This window comes from Manis pentadactyla, chromosome 10, assembly GCF_030020395.1.
Source record: "Manis pentadactyla isolate mManPen7 chromosome 10, mManPen7.hap1, whole genome shotgun sequence".
Taxonomy (NCBI): domain Eukaryota; kingdom Metazoa; phylum Chordata; class Mammalia; order Pholidota; family Manidae; genus Manis; species Manis pentadactyla.
Genome location: NC_080028.1, coordinates 94760495 through 94779552, shown reverse-complemented (window position 1 = coordinate 94779552; position 19058 = coordinate 94760495). Strand labels below are relative to the sequence as shown.

General features: G+C 43.6%; 1 protein-coding gene across 6 annotated transcripts in view; it reads left to right on the top strand.

Annotated features, from left to right (window-relative positions):
* The window catches only part of STYXL1 (serine/threonine/tyrosine interacting like 1), a 64219-nt gene that overhangs the window by 30306 nt on the left and 14855 nt on the right, over positions 1-19058 (top strand). For 5 of the 6 annotated variants that reach the window (XM_036905454.2, XM_036905451.2, XM_036905453.2 and 2 more), the window contains 2 exons: positions 12141-12286; positions 17568-17713. In XM_036905454.2, the coding sequence (XP_036761349.1) occupies positions 12141-12286; positions 17568-17713 (292 nt within the window). Of the gene's footprint in view, positions 1-12140; positions 12287-17145; positions 17283-17567; positions 17714-19058 lie in introns of those variants that run through there. The other variant, XM_057487255.1, reaches the window with a different exon arrangement.

Sequence of the window (19058 nt, the reverse complement as noted above, 5' to 3'; positions counted from 1 at the left end):
CGGTGCACGTGAGCTGCACCTGGGCTGTTCGGTTGCGCCACTGCGGGCTCGCACAAGCCTCTCCTGGTCTCCTTTGGTGCTGTTGGTGCACGGATCTGCTCTCGGTCCCTTCCGGTGCTGCCGTCCCTGGCACGCACTGCACTCTCCCACTACTGGGCCGGTGTGTTGGGGTCCGTGCCAGTTGGAGGAATGACTGGCAGGCTGCTTGGTGCTGTGAGGGGCTTCAGAGCTGCACTGCCTCCCTGGGGTTTAGGGCACCTAAGTTTCCCTGAGATTCTCAGCTGCTGGCTATGTGTGCTGCAACAACTTTGTCCAGCTATGGGGTCCCTGTCTCTTTAAGACTTGCAGAAAGCACTCGCTTTTCTTTTGTCTCAGGGGCGCCGGTTGCAGGGACCTGCCCACAGGTTTTGCTTTTCCGTTTCTCTAATATCCAGCACCCCATGCACCTTGTGTCTGCGTTCCGGGTGCGGATTTCTAGAGCTGGTTGTTTAGCAGTCCTGGTCTTTCACTCCCTCCCCATTCCGACTCCTTTCTTCCCTCTGGGTTTTGGGATGGGGGAGCGTTCAGGTCCCGCCTGGCCGCGGCTTGTATCTTACCTCCTTCGTGTGATGCTGAGTTCTCACAGATGCAGATGTATCCTGGCTGTTGTACTGCATCCACTGGTGTCTCTTTTAGGAATAGTTGTATTTATTGTATTTTCATAAATATATATGTTTTGGGGAGGAGATTTCCTCTGAACTACTCACGCCGCCATCTTCCCGTGATCCCCCCTGTGGGTGTATTTTTTTTTTTTTTTTTGTAGATAATTATTTTTTTATTGAAGGGTAGTTGACACACGGTATTACATTACATTAGTTTCAGGTGTACAACATAGTGATTCAACATTTATATACATGACAATTCTAGGTACCAGCTATCACCATACCAAGCTGTTACAATATCTTGACTATATTCATTACATCCCGGTTACTTATTATTTTACCATTGGAAGTGTATACTTTTTTTTTTTTTTTTGTGAGGGCATCTCTCATATTTATTGATCAAATGGTTGTTAACAACAATAAAATTCTGTATAGGGGAGTCAATGCTCAATGCACAATCATTAATCCACCCCAAGCCTAATTTTCGTCAGTCTCCAGTCTTCTGAGGCATAACAAACAAGTTCTTACATGGAGAACAAATTCTTACATAGTGAATAAGTTCTTACATGGTGAACAGTACAAGGGCAGCCATCACAGAAACCTTCGGTTTTGTTCATGCATTATGAACTATAAACAGTCAGTTCAAATATGAATACTCATTTGATTTTTATACTTGATTTATATGTGGATACCACATTTCTCTCTTTATTATTATTATTTTTAATAAAATGCTGAAGTGGTAGGTAGATACAAGATAAAGGTAGAAAACATAGTTTAGTGTTGTAAGAGAGCAAATGTAGATGATCAGGTGTGTGCCTGTCGACTATGTGTTAATCCAAGCTAGACAAGGGCAATAAAACATCCACATATGCAGAAGATTTCTCTCAGAACAGGGGGGGTGAGGTTCTAAGCCTCACCTCTGTTGATCCCCAATTTCTCACCTGATGACCCCCGTGCGACTGTGCCTGTCTTAGGTTGTTCCTCCCTTGAGGAATCTTACCCGTCTCTGGCTAACCAGTCATCTTCCGGGGCCATACAGGGAAATGTAAAGTTGGTAAGTGAGAGAGAAGCCTTATTGTTTGAAATGGTTAGCTTTTTATTTCTTTGCATATTTATGCCCTGTGGCTTCTATGCCCAGCATTTGTCTTGAGGTATCTTTACCACTTGGAAGAATTATGATACTCGGTAAATTTGATATGAGGCACGAATTCTATTTAAGGGTTGTAATTAGGAAGGAAGAAGAAAAGCTATAGAAGTAGCAGGTGGCAGAAAACATGGGAAGATTGATTATTTCTTTGACATATCTTCTTGTAGAGTAACTTCAGCATGTATAGGTTTTAAGCTACTACTTAAATTACACACACACATTAACATAATAGGAGTATAGTTACATAACCAAAGCATACCTGTAATTACCAGCCATCTCCAGTGAAACCAAGAAAACCAGTTAGGCACCTTAGGCATTTGTGAAAACGTATCTATGATATGGTGGATATTGTCCAACTGAACTTGAACAGTCTGAGAGAAATCAGACAAATTAAAACAACCCATTCCTGGGGAATGTTCACATCCCTTATGTTCTTTTAACAGTAAATAGTCTGTAGTTGTAAGATTTTGGAGTGCTACAGTTTGCACTTCTCCTAATTCTTGATTGAGTTCCAACACTATAGATCCAGTCAAATTTGTTCTTTTACTGTATGCACAAGCCAGCTTAGATATCTCCTTCCTCATTCCCATGGCAAGTCCAGGAAGTGGTGGGATGAGTGCATCTACAGCTATAACAGTGCGTGGATCTTCCTTGGGGTTTTTTGATGATCATCTTCTGGCATGAGTCTTCCAGAGAGTGCTGATGTTGGAAGTTCTTTTTCATATCGTATCTTAGTTCATTTTCGGGGTAGCCCAATTAGGCTTTGATCCTCTGTATAAACACAAACAGACCCTTTGCCTACACTTTTATATGCCCTTTATACCCTTGTGTAGAACTCGTTGGAGGTTACCACACAGGAACTGCCCTTTTTTTTTTCTTTGTTTTTGGTATCACTAATCTACACTTACATGACGAATATTATGTTTACTAGGCTCTCCCCTATACCAGGTCCCCTCTATAAACCCCTTTACAGTCACTGTCCATCAGCATAGCAAAATGTTGTAGAATCACTACTTGCCTTCTCTGTGTTGTACAGCCCTCCCTTTTCTCCTACCCCCCCATGCATGCTAATCTTAATACCCCCCTACTCCTCCCCCCCTTATCCCTCCCTACCCACCCATCCTCCCCAGTCCCTTTCCCTTTGGTACCTGTTAGTCCTTTCTTGAGTTCTGTGATTCTGCTGCTGTTTTGTTCCTTCAGTTTTTCCTTTGTTCTTATATTCCACAGATAAGTGAAATCATTTGGTATTTCTCTTTCTCTACTTGGCTTGTTTCACTGAGCATAATACCCTCCAGCTCCATCTATGTTGCTGCAAATGGTTGGATTTGCCCTCTTCTTATGGCTGAGTAGTATTCCATTGTGTATATGTACCACATCTTCTTTATCCATTCATCTATCGATGGACATTTAGGTTGCTTCCAATTCTTGGCTATTGTAAATAGTGCTGCGATAAACATAGGGTTGCACTGATCTTTCTCATACTTGATTGCTGCATTCTTAGGGTAAATTCCTAGGAGTGCAATTCCTGGGTCAAATGGTAAGTCTGTTTTGAGCATTTTGATGTACCTCCATACTGCTTTCCACAATGGTTGAGCAAACTTACATTCCCACCAGCAGTGTAGGAGGGTTCCCCTTTCTCCACAGCCTCGCCAATATTTGTTGTTGTTTGTCTTTTGGATGGCAGCCATCCTTACTGGTGTGAGGTGATACCTCATTGTAGTTTTAATTTGCATTTCTCTGATAATTAGCAATGTGGAGCATCTTTTCATGTGTCTGTTGGCCATCTGTATTTCTTTTTTGGAGAACTGTCTGTTCAGTTCCTCTGCCCATTTTTTAATTGGGTTATTTGTTTTTTGTTTGTTGAGGCGTGTGAGCTCTTTATATATTCTGGACGTCAAGCCTTTATCGGATGTGTCATTTTCAAATATATTCTCCCATACTGTAGGGATCCTTTTTGTTCTGTTGATGGTGTCTTTTGCTGTACAGAAGCTTTTCAGCTTAATGTAGTCCCACTTACTCATTTTTGCTGTTGTTTTCCTTGCCCGGGGAGATATGTTCAAGAAGAGGTCACTCATGTTTATGTCTAAGAGGTTTTTGCCTATGTTTTCTTCCAAGAGTTTAATGGTTTCATGACTTATATTCAGGTCTTTGATCCATTTTGAGTTTACTTTTGTGTATGGGGTTAGACAATGGTCCAGTTTCATTCTCCTACATGTAGCTGTCCAGTTTTGCCAGCACCACCTGTTGAAGAGACTGTCATTTCGCCATTGTATGTCCATGGCTCCTTTATCAAATATTAATTGACCATATATTTCTGGGTTAATGTCTGGATTCTCTAGTCTGTTCCATTGGTCTGTGGCTCTGCTCTTGTGCCAGTACCAAACTGTCTTGATTACTATGGCTTTATAGTAGAGCTTGAAGTTGGGGAGTGAGATGCCCCCTACTTTATTCTTCTTTCTCAGGATTGCTTTGGCTATTCGGGGTCTTTGGTGTTTCCATATGAATTTTTGAATTATTTGTTCCAGTTCATTGAAGAATGTTGCTGGTAGTTTCATAGGGATTGCATCAAATCTGTATATTGCTTTGGGCAGGATGGCCATTTTGACAATATTAATTCGTCCTAGCCACGAGCATGGGATGAGTTTCCATCTGTTAGTGTCCCCTTTAATTTCTCTTAAGAGTGACTTGTAGTTTTCAGAGTATAAGTCTTTCACTTCTTTGGTTAGGTTTATTCCTAGGTATTTTATTTTTTTTGATGCAATTGTGAATGGAGTTGTTTTCCTGATTTCTCTTTCTGTTGGTTCATTGTTAGTGTATAGGAAAGCCACAGATTTCTGTGTGTTGATTTTGTATCCTGCAACTTTGCTGTATTCCGATATCAGTTCTAGTAGTTTTGGGGTGGAGTCTTTAGGGTTTTTTATGTACAGTATCATGTCATCTGCAAATAGTGACAGTTTAACTTCTTCTTTACCAATCTGGATTCCTTGTATTTCTTTGTTTTGTCTGATTGCCATGGCTAGGACCTCCAGTACTATGTTAAATAACAGTGGAGAGAGTGGGCATCCCTGTCTAGTTCCCGATCTCAGAGGAAATGCTTTCAGCTTCTCGCTGTTCAATATAATGTTGGCTGTGGGTTTATCATAGATGGCCTTTATTATGTTGAGGTACTTGCCCTCTATTCCCATTTTGCTGAGAGTTTTTATCATGAATGGATGTTGAACTTTGTCAAATGCTTTTTCAGCATCTATGGAGATGATCATGTGGTTTTTGTCTTTCTTTTTGTTGATGTGGTGGATGATGTTGATGGACTTTCGAATGTTGTACCATCCTTGCATCCCTGGGATGAATCCCACTTGGTCATGGTGTATGATCCTTTTGATGTATTTTTGAATTCGGTTTGCTAATATTTTGTTGAGTATTTTTGCATCTACGTTCATCAGGGATATTGGTCTGTAGTTTTCTTTTTTGGTGGGGTCTTTGCCTGGTTTTGGTATTAGGGTGATGTTAGCTTCATAGAATGAGTTTGGGAGTATACCCTCCTCCTCTATTTTTTGGAAAACTCTAAGGAGAATGGGTATTATGTCTTCCCTGTATGTCTGATAAAATTCCGAGGTAAATCCATCTGGCCCGGGGGTTTTGTTCTTTGGTAGTTTTTTGATTACCGCTTCAATTTCATTGTTGGGAATTGGTCTGTTTAGATTTTCTGTTTCTTCCTGGGTCAGTCTTGGAAGGTTGTATTTTTCTAGGAAGTTGTCCATTTCTCCTAGGTTTCCCAGCTTGTTAGCATATAGGTTTTCATAGTATTCTCTAATAATTCTTTGTATTTCTGTGGGGTCCGTCGTGATTTTTCCTTTCTCGTTTCTGATACTGTTGATTTGTGTTGACTCTCTTTTCTTCTTAATAAGTCTGGCTAGAGGCTTATCTATTTTGTTTATTTTCTCGAAGAACCAGCTCTTGGTTTCATTGATTTTTGCTATTGTTTTATTCTTCTCAATTTTATTTATTTCTTCTCTGATCTTTATTATGTCCCTCCTTCTGCTGACCTTAGGCCTCATCTGTTCTTCTTTTTCCAATTTCGATAATTGTGACATTAGACCATTCATTTGGGATTGCTCTTCCTTTTTTAAATATGCTTGGATTGCTATATACTTTCCTCTTAAGACTGCTTTTGCTGTGTCCCACAGAAGTTGGGGCTTAGTGTTGTTGTTGTCATTTGTTTCCATATATTGCTGGATCTCCATTTTGATTTGGTCATTGATCCATTGATTATTTAGGAGCGTGTTGTTAAGCCTCCATGTGTTTGTGAGCCTCTTTGCTTTCTTTGTACAGTTTATTTCTAGTTTTATGCCTTTGTGGTCTGAAAAGTTGGTTGGTAGGATTTCAATCTTTTGGAATTTTCTGAGGCTCTTTTTGTGGCCTAGTATGTGGTCTATTCTGGAGAATGTTCCATGTGCACTTGAGAAGAATGTATATCCTGTTGCTTTTGGATGTAGAGTTCTATAGATGTCTAGTAGGTCCATCTGCTCTACTGTGTTGTTCAGTGCTTCCGTGTCCTTACTTATTTTCTGCCCAGTGGATCTATCCTTTGGGGTGAGTGGTGTGTTGAAGTCTCCTAGAATGAATGCATTGCAGTCTATATCCCCCTTTAGTTCTGTTAGTATTTGTTTCACATATGCTGGTGCTCCTGTGTTGGGTGCATATATATTTAGAATGGTTATATCCTCTTGTTTGACTGAGCCCTTTATCATTATGTAGTGTCCTTCTTTATCTTTTGTTACTTTCTTTGTTTTGAAGTCTATTTTGTCTGATATTAGTACTGCAACCCCTGCTTTCTTCTCACTGTTGTTTGCTTGAAATATGTTTTTCCATCCCTTGACTTTTAGTGTGTACATGTCTTTGGGTTTGAGGTGAGTTTCTTGTAAGCAGCATATAGATGGGTCTTGCTTTTTTATCCATTCTGTTACTCTGTGTCTTTTGATTGGTGCCTTCAGTCCATTAACATTTAGGGTGACTATTGAAAGATATGTACTTATTGCCATTGCAGGCTTTAAATTCGTGGTTACCAAAGGTTCAAGGTTAGCCTCTTTAGTATCTTAGTGCCTAACTTAGCTCACTTATTGAGCTGTTATATACACTGTCTGGAGATTCTTTTCTTCTCTCCCTTCTTGTTCCTCCTCCTCGATTCTTCATATGTTGGGTGTTTTGTGCTGTGCTCTTTCTAGGAGTGCTCCCGTCTAGAGCAGTCCCTGTAAGATGTTCTGTAGAGGTGGTTTGTGGAAAGCAAATTCCCTCAGCTTTTGTTTGTCTGGGAATTGTTTAATCCCACTGTCATATTTGAATGATAGTCGTGCTGGATACAGTATCCGTGGTTCAAGGCCCTTCTGTTTCATTGTATTAAATATATCATGCCATTCTCTTCTGGCCTGTAGGGTTTCTGTCGAGAAGTCTGATGTTAGCCTGATGGTTTTCCTTTATAGGTGACCTTTTTCTCTCTAGCTGCCTTTCAAACTCTTTCTTTGTCCTTGATCTTTGCCATTTTAATTATTATGTGTCTTGGTGTTGTCCTCCTTGGATCCTTTCTGTTGGGGGTTCTGTGTATTTCCGTGGTCTGTTCAATTATTTCCTCCCCCAGTTTGGGGAAGTTTTCAGCAATTATTTCTTCCAACATACTTTCCATCTCTTTTCCTCTCTCTTCTTCTTCTGGAACCCCTATAATACGGATATTGTTCCTTTTGGATTGGTCACACAGTTCTCTTAACATTGTTTCATTCCTCGAGATCCTTTTATCTCTCTCTATGTCAGCTTCTATGCGTTCCTGTTCTCTGGTTTCAATTCCATCAATGGCCTCTTGCATCCTATCCATTCTGCTTATAAACTGTTCCAGAGTTTGTTTCATTTCTGCGATCTCCTTTCTGGCATCTGTGATCTCCCTCCGGACTTCATCCCATTTCTCTTGCGTATTTCTCTGCATCTCTGTCAGCATGTTTATGATTCTTATTTTGAATTCTTTGTCAGGAAGACTGGTTAGGTCTGTCTCCTTTGGTGTTGTCTCTGTGATTTTAGTCTGCCTGTAGCTTTGCCTTTTCATGTTGATAGGAATAGTTTGCAGAGCTGGGACGAGTGACGGCTGGAAGAACTTCCCTTCTTGTCGGTTTGTGGCCCTCCTCTCCTGGGAGAACAGCGACCTCTAGTGGCTTGTGCTGGGCAGCTGCGCGCAGACAGGGTTTCTGCTTCCTGCCCGGCTGCTATGGAGTTAATCTCCGCTGTTGCTGTGGGCGTGGCCTGGCTCGGGCAGCTACTCCAAAATGGTGGAGTCGCGTTGGAGCAGGAGCTGCTGGGAGGCTATTTATCTCCATAAGGGGCCTCCCTGCTCCCTGCAGCCCAGGGGTTAGGGTGCCCAGAGATCCCCGGATTCCCTACCTCTTGATTAAGTGTCCCGCCCTGCCCCTTTAAGACTTCCAAAAAGCACCCGGCAAAACAAAACAACAACCACAAAAAAAAAAAAAAAAATTAAATTAAAAAAAAAATTTTTTTTTTTTTTAAATTAGAAAAAAATAAAGTGGCCGCTCGTTTTTCTTTATTCTCTGGCGCCAGCCTCAGGCATCTGCTCAGCAGTCTTGCTGCCCTGTTTCCCTAGTATTGGGGGTCCTATCCCTTTAAGACTTCCAAAAAGCACTCGCCAAAACAAAACAGCAAAAAAAAAAAGAAAAAATGGTCACGCGCTTTTCTTATGTCCTCCGGCACCCGACCTCTGGTGCCCGCTCACTGTTCTTGCTGCCCTGTTTCCCTAGCATCCAGGGCCCCCTGGGCACGTACTGTGTCTGCACTCTGGCCCGGATGGCTGGGGCTGGGTGTTCGGCAGTCCTGGGCTCCGTCTCCCTCCTGCTCTGCCTATTCTTCTCCCGCCGGGACCTGGGGGAATGGGTGCTCGGCTCCCGCCGGGCCGGGGCTTGTATCTTACCCCCTTCGCGAGGTGCTGGGTTCTCTCAGGTGCGGATGTGGTCTGGATATTGTCCTGTGTCCTCTGGTCTTTATTCTAGGATGGGTTGTCTTTGTTATATTTTCATAGATATATGTGGTTTTGGGAGGAGATTTCTGCTGCTCTACTCACGCCGCCATCTTCCGCCCCTCTGAGTTTCCCCTGTGGGTGTATTTTTAAACCATGCCCACCATGCCATGGTGGGGCCAGGATTCAAACCTAGGCAGTTGGCTCTACTGGTTTCCCAAGACTTAGATAATGATGCTGGAGAACAAAGCAGTCACTCCAGTCCAGAGCCAGAGCGTGAAAACATGGTCAGTTTGAGTCTGCTTTCCTGAGCCTCTGCTGCATTCTCCATCCACTCCTGGTTTGGGACCGACCCCCCTCACCATTGGCAGGGGCTCTGCTGCTTGTGGCTCAGGCACTAATACGTGTGGGTGGGTCCATGGGCAGAGCATTCACACCAGTGGGCACCAGGTGGCGTTAGGCTTCCACCTTGAGTAAAATCAGTCATCTCAGGAGGTCCTTAGCAGGAAAATGCCCTCTCTTCCCTGAGCACATCCTGTTGTGCTCCGGTGTTCAGTCCTAGGCTGGACCCTGAGACTCCAGGAAATGGTGGTCAATAAAAATAATCCCCTCTGCATTCCATCACTGACCTCACTGTGCTGTATTCTCAGTAGGAAACCCCAACCACAAAAACAACAACACGGCAAAACCCACACCACACACGCACACACCTTGCCCAGTCAAGGCCACTTTTCTCCTTTAAAATGGCATCTTCTGGTACATGCAGAGTCTTGTGGGGAAAGGCCACCTCAGGGTTTCTCTCACCGCATGCTCCTCCTCTCCACTGGCAAGAGGCACCAACGAATGGCTGTGTGTGGGACCTTCAGCACCTGGAAGCAGGGGCTGGTCTCTGTGTAGTCCTTTTTCGCAGAGCTCCTAGTGGCAGGCAGCTCAGCCTGTATGGCCTTTGGCCGCAGGCCTCTTTCCTTGCTGTGTCTGCAGCTGAAACGTTCACAGGGGGTAAGTCACGAGGTTCTGCCCTGTTCTGTGCCCTCCTACTTGGCTACCCTGGTGCTCCTGGTCCCTGAGCCTGCTGCATCTCCCCTCGTCTCACCACCTTTGCTGTGGGGGCCTCAGCATCCTAGTGGGAAATGGGGCACAAGCTGTTTTCAGCTGCCCATTGCTGGCAACATATTTCAACCTCCCTAGCTGGGTCTCGTCTTAACAACCTGAGAAGTAGCTTCCCTTGTCTAGGCTGCACGGACTCTCCCTGAGCTCTTTTTAGCATGCAAATGGCAGCTTCCCTCTTGTTTGAGAGACATTTCCCTTATGTTAATCATCTTTCCTGGCAACGTATAGGTTTTAGACCTGCACACTGGGCTCCTGATATGTGTGGAGCTCCCTGGGCTCTGAAGGGGAGCTTTGGGAATTTGGGATTCCTTTTCTTCTCCTCTCTCAGCAAAGCCTGACCTTCAAGACGATTCTCTGGCTAAGCACCCAAAATAATTTACAGCTCCTACTGGAGTGGTGACCCCTTTGATCTGCGTGGCATTCTCCATCCCCCTGAAGCAGTGGGTGCCCCAGTTCAAAGTGTGAGAAACCTCATGTAATTGGTTAACTCAGGATTAATAAGAATAAAAATAAGTGAATTTAACCTTTCAAAAATATTAACTCCATTAGCATTCTTGGGTGGATAGCCTGGACCCTGGGGTGTTCTCATGGCTTTCTGCCAGAGTCTCTCATTGCCTCCTGGAAACCGGCCTTCCTTCAGCACTGACCCCATGGACCTTGAGTGTGAATAAGCCTCCAGTGGGCTGTGTGATACCGGCAGGGGCAGTTGTCTGGTTTAAAGGCAGCAGCACTGTGGCTTGAGAGTCCCTGCCCAGCAACCCTGAGGCCTCTGACCCTCATTATTCACTCTCTTGCTCAAGAGGGAGCTGGAACCAGAAGACCCAGGATGCTGGCTTCCGAGGCAGGTCCCCTGGGGTGGGGGTTGCCTCCTGTCTTTCCAGCTACAGGTTCGCTTCTTGCCTGGCTGCTGACTCTGGGCTCTTCTCCAAATATAGTCTTTCCAGATGGGCCATAGCCCACTTATATCCTCAGCAGGACATATGTCAGGACATTGTCCTGCTGGAATTAAGTTTCTCTGCCTGGACAGAAGTTGAGTATGGAAGAAGTTGAGTCCATGCCCTCCCTTTGTCCTTTCGGCTGGCTCTCCAGAGTCTGCTGCACAGATTTTTTTTTAGGGGTCAGATCCTGGCCTCAGGAAATCTTGGTTTAGCCCTAATTATGCAACCTTCGGGTATTGTAGCTACTTTACATATAGTCTGATAGTGATTCTGCAGATCAATGAAGGCATTTAAGATTCAACTGATGTCAAAACACAACCGTGAGATATCATCTCACACCCACTAAGATGACCGGGATCCAAAAGGCATGTAGTAATGAGTATTGGTGAGGATGTGGAGTATTGGAGCCCTCGTACTCTGCTGGTCAGAATGTAAAAGAGTACAGTTGCTGTGGAAGGTTTGGCATTTTCTCAAAAAGTTAAATGTAGAATTACCATATGGCCCAGCAATACCACTCCTAGATATGTACCCACAAGAAATAGAAACCCGTGCACACAAAACTTTGCACCTGAATGTTCCGAGCAGCATTATTCATGGTAGCCCCAAAGTGGAAACAGCCAAGTGTCCATCAGCAGCTGAATGTACTGAATGTGGTCGATCCACGCAATGGAACAAAAAGGAATGGAGCTTGGGCACAGGCTACAGCATGAATGGATTTTGGAAATGTGATGCTAAATGAAAGCCACCAGAGACAAACACCACATATTATGTGATTCCATTTATATGAAATGTCCAGAAAAGGTAAATCCATAGAGAGAAGTGAGATTAGTGGTTGTATAGAGCTGGGTAGGTGTTTGTGGGGAAATGAGGAGTGAAACCCTCCAACTGGCACAGGGTTTTTTTGGGATGATGAAAGTGTCTAAAATTGATGGTGGTGATGGGTTACACAACTCTGTGAATATACTAAAAACTGTTAATTTGTACACTTTAAATAGGTGAATTGTCTGATATACAATATATGATGTATATATGACATTTATCTTAACATTAAATCATCCTTCCCTGCAACTGTACATATATAACATATATACATATATGAAATCTCAGAATTTACAGGGGAAAAAAGTAGGTCAACTTACTGGGTTGTAAGTTGCTCTTTAAGTTTTAAGTCTAACACTCATCTTTATTTACATTTGCTTCAGCTTCCTAGATAGTTGCTTTTCAGAATAAAGTGGTCTTTAGCTTTAGACAAACAGCGAGCACACAGGGGACATTCATCTCTTGGTCTCCATCCTTAGTAACAGCACTTGGAGCTGCGGTTGAGTGTGGCAGAGCCCTGACCCTCCTCACCCGCCACCCCGTTCGCATCCTGAAAGGGGGCTACCAGTGCTTCTCGGCCATGTACCACTTCTTCCGGACACAGAAGATCATCTGGATGCCACAGGTAAGGCAGGGAGCTAAGCACGGGCAGGCTTAGAAAGAAGCATGGGCCTCCCCTGGGCCAAAGGGGAGGGGAGCAGGGTAAGAGAAAGAGGAGGCAGACAACATGGAAAAGATGGAGGAGATATCGAAGGCTGCATTTGGGGGATGAACTTGTGGTGAATTTATAATTGCCAGATTCAGGCCAAGGCCAGCATGGTGTTTCAGAGATGGGGCCCGTTCACTGGGCAGGGATCCCAGGGGGAGTATAGGTGGTGGGCCACACTCAAAAGACAGGCAGGGGTGTCCTGATTTGAGGCTGTGTCTCCATTCTCAGCTGTCTGGTCCCACAGACCCTGGCTGGGTCCAGATATAAAAAAAAGGGTGTGATAGAGTCCCTAGCAATGTGAAGTTCCTTGTCTAGTAGGGCAAACAAGGGACGCAGCAGGGCTCTGGAGCCCAGAGGAGAGGTATTTCCTTCCTGGAGCCAAACCTTCAGGAAGAGGGTCTTGTGAGGAAGAGAACTGGGTGGCAGTGATTGGGAGCAGGGATGATCCCAGGGGCGTGTTGTGGAGTCTCAGCTTATCAAGTGTCTGAATGCCATGGCACGTGAACCCGCAGGAGCTTCATCCTTTCCAACGGTTCCTTCAGCTGTGTTCTCCTTGCCCTTAGCTACATCTTGGGCAGATTCCAAACTTTCTGGCCACTTTCAGTTACAAAAAATTTCAGTTTAGTCATATTAGAATGATTGGGGAAATGTAATGGATATTTGATGATAGTAAGGAATTACATTTTTTTAGGTTGTGAAGACATTATTATGCTTATGTGTTCAAAGTATGAGACCCTCTCATTCACAGATACAAAATGAAATATTTATGGGTAAAATGCTACCATGTCTGGAATTTCTTTCAGAGTAATCTGAGGGTGGATTGGGAAATTGGTGGGGGTATAGATGAAATAAAACTGGCTATTAATTGATAATGTTTGCAAACAGGTGACAGATCCGGGGGTTTATTAAAATATCCTCTCTACTTTTGTATAATTTTGACATAATTTTTTTAAAGGGAATAAAAATGATTAATCCAGTATAGGCCAGGCTAGTTTAACATTCCAATTTCAAATCTGAATCAAATCTCCTCTCTTCCCACCTCCAAGAGCTGGGCAGACTTTGATTCGCTGGGTGGCTGGGAGTGGGGAGGGGTGTGGGTTAGGTTCAAGGACATCCTTTTTTCTGCCCATCTGGGCCTGACCCTGTTGGTGCTGGGGCTCCAGAGTGGGCCTGTCTGGTGTGATGGGCTGCTTGTCAGGGGTGGGAAGTGCCTTGTTCTCACTCTGGTCCAGCCTAGTTCTGTATGCTGCTGGTTTTTTGGGGGAGCTTGTTCAGCGGCCCCGTTTATTACAGAGAATCGTTCAGAGAGAGCCATCTGTTGAGACTTCCTGCCAGGAGTACCTCCAATTCCCTTCCCTCTCTTTGGCAGCCCCACCATCGGCTCTGCCGACCCCCCACAGCTGCACTCCTCCACCTGAATGCCAGAATGAGCCACAAAGGAAGGGTGATGGTTGGGGGAGAGGCCTGCAGACCCCACTGCAGCCCCTCCTTACCTTGCTGACTCCGTTGCTCCAGCCAGCCTCTGGGAAAAGGCAGGGACTCATGTCTCAGGCCATACATGTCCTCAGATCCAGGGTATTCACATCTGCCTCCCCTCCTTCCACTGAAGTAACTACACTGTGATTTTCAGCTTAATGGGGTGCAGCCAGTCTCCTCACCCTGCCTGCACTCCTTCTGGCTCCCAGAGGAACACACCTTAATGACTTTTCAGTGTGTGGAGTATTTCTCTGCACACATCACACCAACAACATTGCAGATAACTCACCCCCAGCCCAGAAAACTTTGGTAAGGTGTAATTGACATAGGATAACTGCACATGTTTAAAATGTACAGTTTGGTCAATTCTGACACATGTATACAGCTGGGAGTTGCCCTTTCCTCTGGTTGTCTTATGTACACTGGGAAGAGGGCTGGGTGCGGTGGGGTGGGGGTGGCTCATGCCTGCTTTGAGACTGCTGTTAGTAATTCATGGGCAAGTGTGAAAGCCCCTTCCCTTCCAGTTATACGCTCTGACACACTGTAAAGCGGGGTGTCCTCACTGCTCCCCAAAGAGCTCCTTCTGTGCAGGGGTTGGGTGGAGGCACAGAATAGGGCTCTGAGATAGCCTCTGTGCTTCAGACAAGAAGACTTCTCATCTCCTGTTTTGTGTGGGGCAATCCCTTCTGTAAGTTTTCACTGTAAGCAAAAGGGTTCTGTTAACTAGAATTTGTGAAGACTGCACTTGAGAGAAATGGCGCACTGCTGAGTGGTTTTAAGTTAAGGATTAGCATGGTCAAATTGCACTTTAGACAGACCAGTGCGGATTGCAGTGCTAAGAGCAGATCAATGGGGCAGAGTGGGTTTGGGGGTATATGCCAGGAAGTGGGGGTAGAGAGGAGAGGACAGAGTCAAGAACTGTTTAGGAAGTGGCTAGGAAGTGTCATTGATTAGATTCGATGGTGGGGTGGGGGGTGGGGGTGGGAGAGGGAGGGGTCTCGGATAATGGCCCCGGTTCAGGTGCTGGTGACAGGTGGCCAGTGGTGTGTCTCCTTGAGGTGGGGGGCACAGGAGGAGAAGGCATGTTGGAGGAAGGCAGTGGGCTTGGTCTGGACATGTTAATTTGAGACCGCTGTTTCTTTTACATTTGTCCATGTGGTTGTCAAACTTACATCATCTAGAAGTAACAGGCTCTGGCTCTTTCCAGCACAGCAGGTTTTTATCCATGCCACACCTTCTTCCCCTGCATCTATCTGCACAGCCACAGGGAAGGAAGCTGGCTGGAAGCGGCAGGAAGAGAGCTGATAGATGTGTGGAGGGTGGTGAGTGAGATTTTTCAGGGGAAACTAGGAGGATTTCATTTGGCTCCAGCAAGCTGAGTATCCTGGGGTGGGGTCAGCCCCAGCTGTAGGGAGGCTTCGGTCGCATCCGTGAGAGGTGGGCCTGCCTGCAGGCAGAAGGCTCGTGAGCCTCTCTCACCAACTTGAGGATTGGCTCAGGTTGGTGTTTGCTCTCTAATAAGGGCTTTTGAGGCTGACAGCTTGGGAAGACCTTGGGCTGGCCATGGGTTCACTGGGACGGCAGGGGTGTTGACGCCAGAAGGTTCTGGACCAAGGTAGACAGCGAAGTATCCTGAGGTACTTAAATTGTTATCTCCGAGATCAGACTTGGGGCCAGAGGAGTTTTAGAACTGGGTTTGAGCAGTGAAATGACATAGGCCTCCTATGAAATACTAATGGAAAAAAGGGGTTGGTTGCTAAACAGTTCATACTGGAAACACCAATTTATACAACATTAGTGGATTTCTTCTTTTTTTTTTTTGAGGTTATGTCTAGGTTTTACTTTACTAAATATCACAGGTAAAAATTTAATCCATGCCAATAGTAAATATGTAGCCACTGTTTCGTTGCAAACATCCAAGCTACAGGTGGTCAGCCCAGGAACTGGTAGGAAGATTTTTACTGACTTTCAGTCCCTGGAGGCACCCTTTGAGAACAACCTTAGATTGGGGTGCTTTTCCTACCTAGTTTATAAAATTAGTCTTATGATTTGATGATAATTTTTCCTAACTAATACTCTAATAATTATCTATCTAATTACCTAATAATCTAATTAGATTATCTAATAATTTAATAACAACTCTAGGAATCTTCCTTTGGAACAATCAAATTTTGTAATTTTTTCCTTCCAGTTTTATTGGGATGTAATTGACATGTACCATATGTAAGTTTAAAGTGTAAACTGTGTGTTGATTTGATACACATGTATATTGTGAAATGTTTGCCATAGTAGGTTAATGAACACATCCATCACCTTATACATTTTACCTGTTTTTGTTTGTGTGTGGTGAGAACATTTAAGATTTACTCTTAGTAACTTTCAAGTATGTAATACAGTATTATTAACTATAGTCACCATGTTGTATATTAGATCCCCAGGACTTATTCATCTTATGTCTCAAAGTTTGTATCCTTTTGACCAACAACTCCCCATGTTCCCCACCCCAGCCCTTGGCAACCACCATTATACTCTCTGTTTCTATGAATTTGGCTTCTTTTAGATTTTTATATTCTACATATAAATGAGATCATATGTATTTGTCCTTCTCTATCTGACTTACTTCACTTAATTTAATGCCCTCAGGATCACAGATGGCAGGATTTCCTTCTTTCTCATGGCTGAGTAATATCCCATTGCATATATATGCTACACTTTATCCATTCATCTGTCAGTGGACTCTTAGGCTGCTTCCATGTCTTGGCTATTATGAATAATGCTGCAGTGACCATGGGGGCTGTTTCTCTGAGGTAGTGATTTCATTTCTTTTGCCTATATACCCAGAAATGGGATGGCTGCATCATATGATAGTTCTATTTTTAATTTTTTGAGGAAACTCTATACTATTGTTGATAGTGGCTGTAGTTAGTGGATTTGTTTACAGCAGGATATTCTCGATCCTTTAATTGTTAATGTCCATGTAAGGTTCTGAGGGAGAGATATCATAAGTATCATTTCCTCTATGTAGTTGATTTCCTGAGCACTTTTTTCTTAGTGAATTGTGAGGGACCAGTGTTTGTTAGGACACACTTTGGGAAATGTAGAAATAATACTTTCCATTGTTTCTTTGCTTTCCAAAGAAACCAAAAGTTTTCCTGTTATAACTTGGGACCTGGAATTCAGGAAGTTTCCATGTAACTGGTGTCCTGTTCTCCCTACATCTCTACATCAGAACTCATCAGAATTTATTACCTAATGATAAATAGATGCTAACAAAAAAATTTATTGTTTTTTTTTTAAAGGTGTTTAAATTCTGGTGGCCTCCAAGTATAATAAAAGGTCTGTTTCTCCCCACTCTGGGTTGACACAGTTCTGGGCCACGGTTGTGTTAGACTCCAGTCTTTGTGCACCTGGCAAAATGCAAACAGGTTCCATAGAGGTAAGTGGATGTTAGTGTTCAGAGTCTTCATGCCGTATGGAGATGCTGTGGCTCAGTCCTTCTGTCACTGCCAGCCCTCTTGTTCTTCATGCAAGTTGTTACTTGCCAATCTCTTTGAATATCTAGATCTCAGGGTCATTCACTGTGCTGGACTATCTTTCTAAGCTAGTTTGTTGAGCCGCATTTCCAGAGACAAAAACAACTTCTTCCTTGGGGAATATGAACATATTATAGTATATGTAACATACATATTGTATATAGTAGCCTCTCTCCTTCCCCACCTAGGAACTGGATGCATTTCAGCCATACCCTGTTGAAATAATACCAGGCAAGATCTACCTAGGCAATTTCAGGCAAGCCTGTGACCCTCAAATTCAGAAGGATTTGAAAATCAAAGCACATGTCAACATCTCCATGGAGGCAGGACCATTGTAAGTAGAAATACTATTGTTTTTTTTAGATTAAATGTCACTCATTTATACAAGATTCCTAGTGCCCTGCATTTATAGAGTTGAATGGGCTCTTAGACATCAGCACACACTGAAGTAGGGCCTGTACTTATCTTCATGTATTCCTGGCTTGTGGTCTGGCTTGACCATGGTATCCTCTGCCCCTAACCAAGACCCCATACTTACACTTTAAATCTCACCAAAAGTAATGCTTTCCTGGTATTTAACACTATCCAGGTAGTATGTAACGTTGTACAAAGTATTGTGTCCTACCTTGCTTTGTCTATCTTAGGCAAATGACCTATTGAGGAATGACCCCTGTCGTAGTCCATTTTGGCTGCTATAACAGAATACCATAGACTGGTGGCTTATAAACAACAGAAATTTATTTCTCATGGTGTAGCGGCTAGGAAATCCAAGATCAAGATGCTGGCAGATTTTGTGTCTGGTGAGAACCTGCTTTCTCGTTCATAGACAGCTGTCTTCACTGTGTCCTCACCTAATGGAAGTGGCTAGTGAGCTCTCTGGGGCCTCTCTTGAAAGGGCACTAATCCCATTCATAAGGGCTCCACCCTCATTACCAGATTTACAGTTCTACCTTAAAAAACCTCCAAAAATCTAGACAAAACAACTAAAATAAGGGTTTTCAGACAATGGCTAACAGCAAAGGATAGTGATTCCTGAAAGAAGGGGAAAATACCAAGATGAGCCCCACAATCAATATGGCTTATTCTAGGGGATAATTTGCAGGTCACAGTTCAGGAAGAGTGCCAAAACAGGTCCTGTCATTCTTTCTGAGTTGACAGCACAGTGTTGAGAATTCAGAGAGGTCAAGTTGGCTAAAATTTGCAGGAGTGACCTTCATGGATAATAGCTGAATACAAAGAAGGAGCTCTGAACATCTGCAGAGTACCACTGTATCTTCAGCTGAGTACTTCTAAACAGATGCATGTGAGGAAACTATTCAAGGCTGGGAGAATAACCAACAGAAATGAATAAGCAGTATGATCCCCAGAGATTGTATGGGGCCAGGAGTAGTTTGTGTTTCAAGTCAGAGTAGACAAAACTCATGCTATACAGGGTGTCAAATGGGGAACTCAGAAAAGCATTACCTTAGTGGTGACAAAAAGCTAGCTCTAGATTAGGGATGAAAAATACAATGTCTGAGAAGAGAAATACCCTGGGTGGAATTAATGCAAATTTATAATCTACATTAATACAATGGAAAAAAAGATTAGTGAATTAGAAGACATAGCAATAGAAAATATCCAAAAATAACATAGGGATGAAAAAGACTTAAATAAAAATAACCTGTAACAGAACTTCA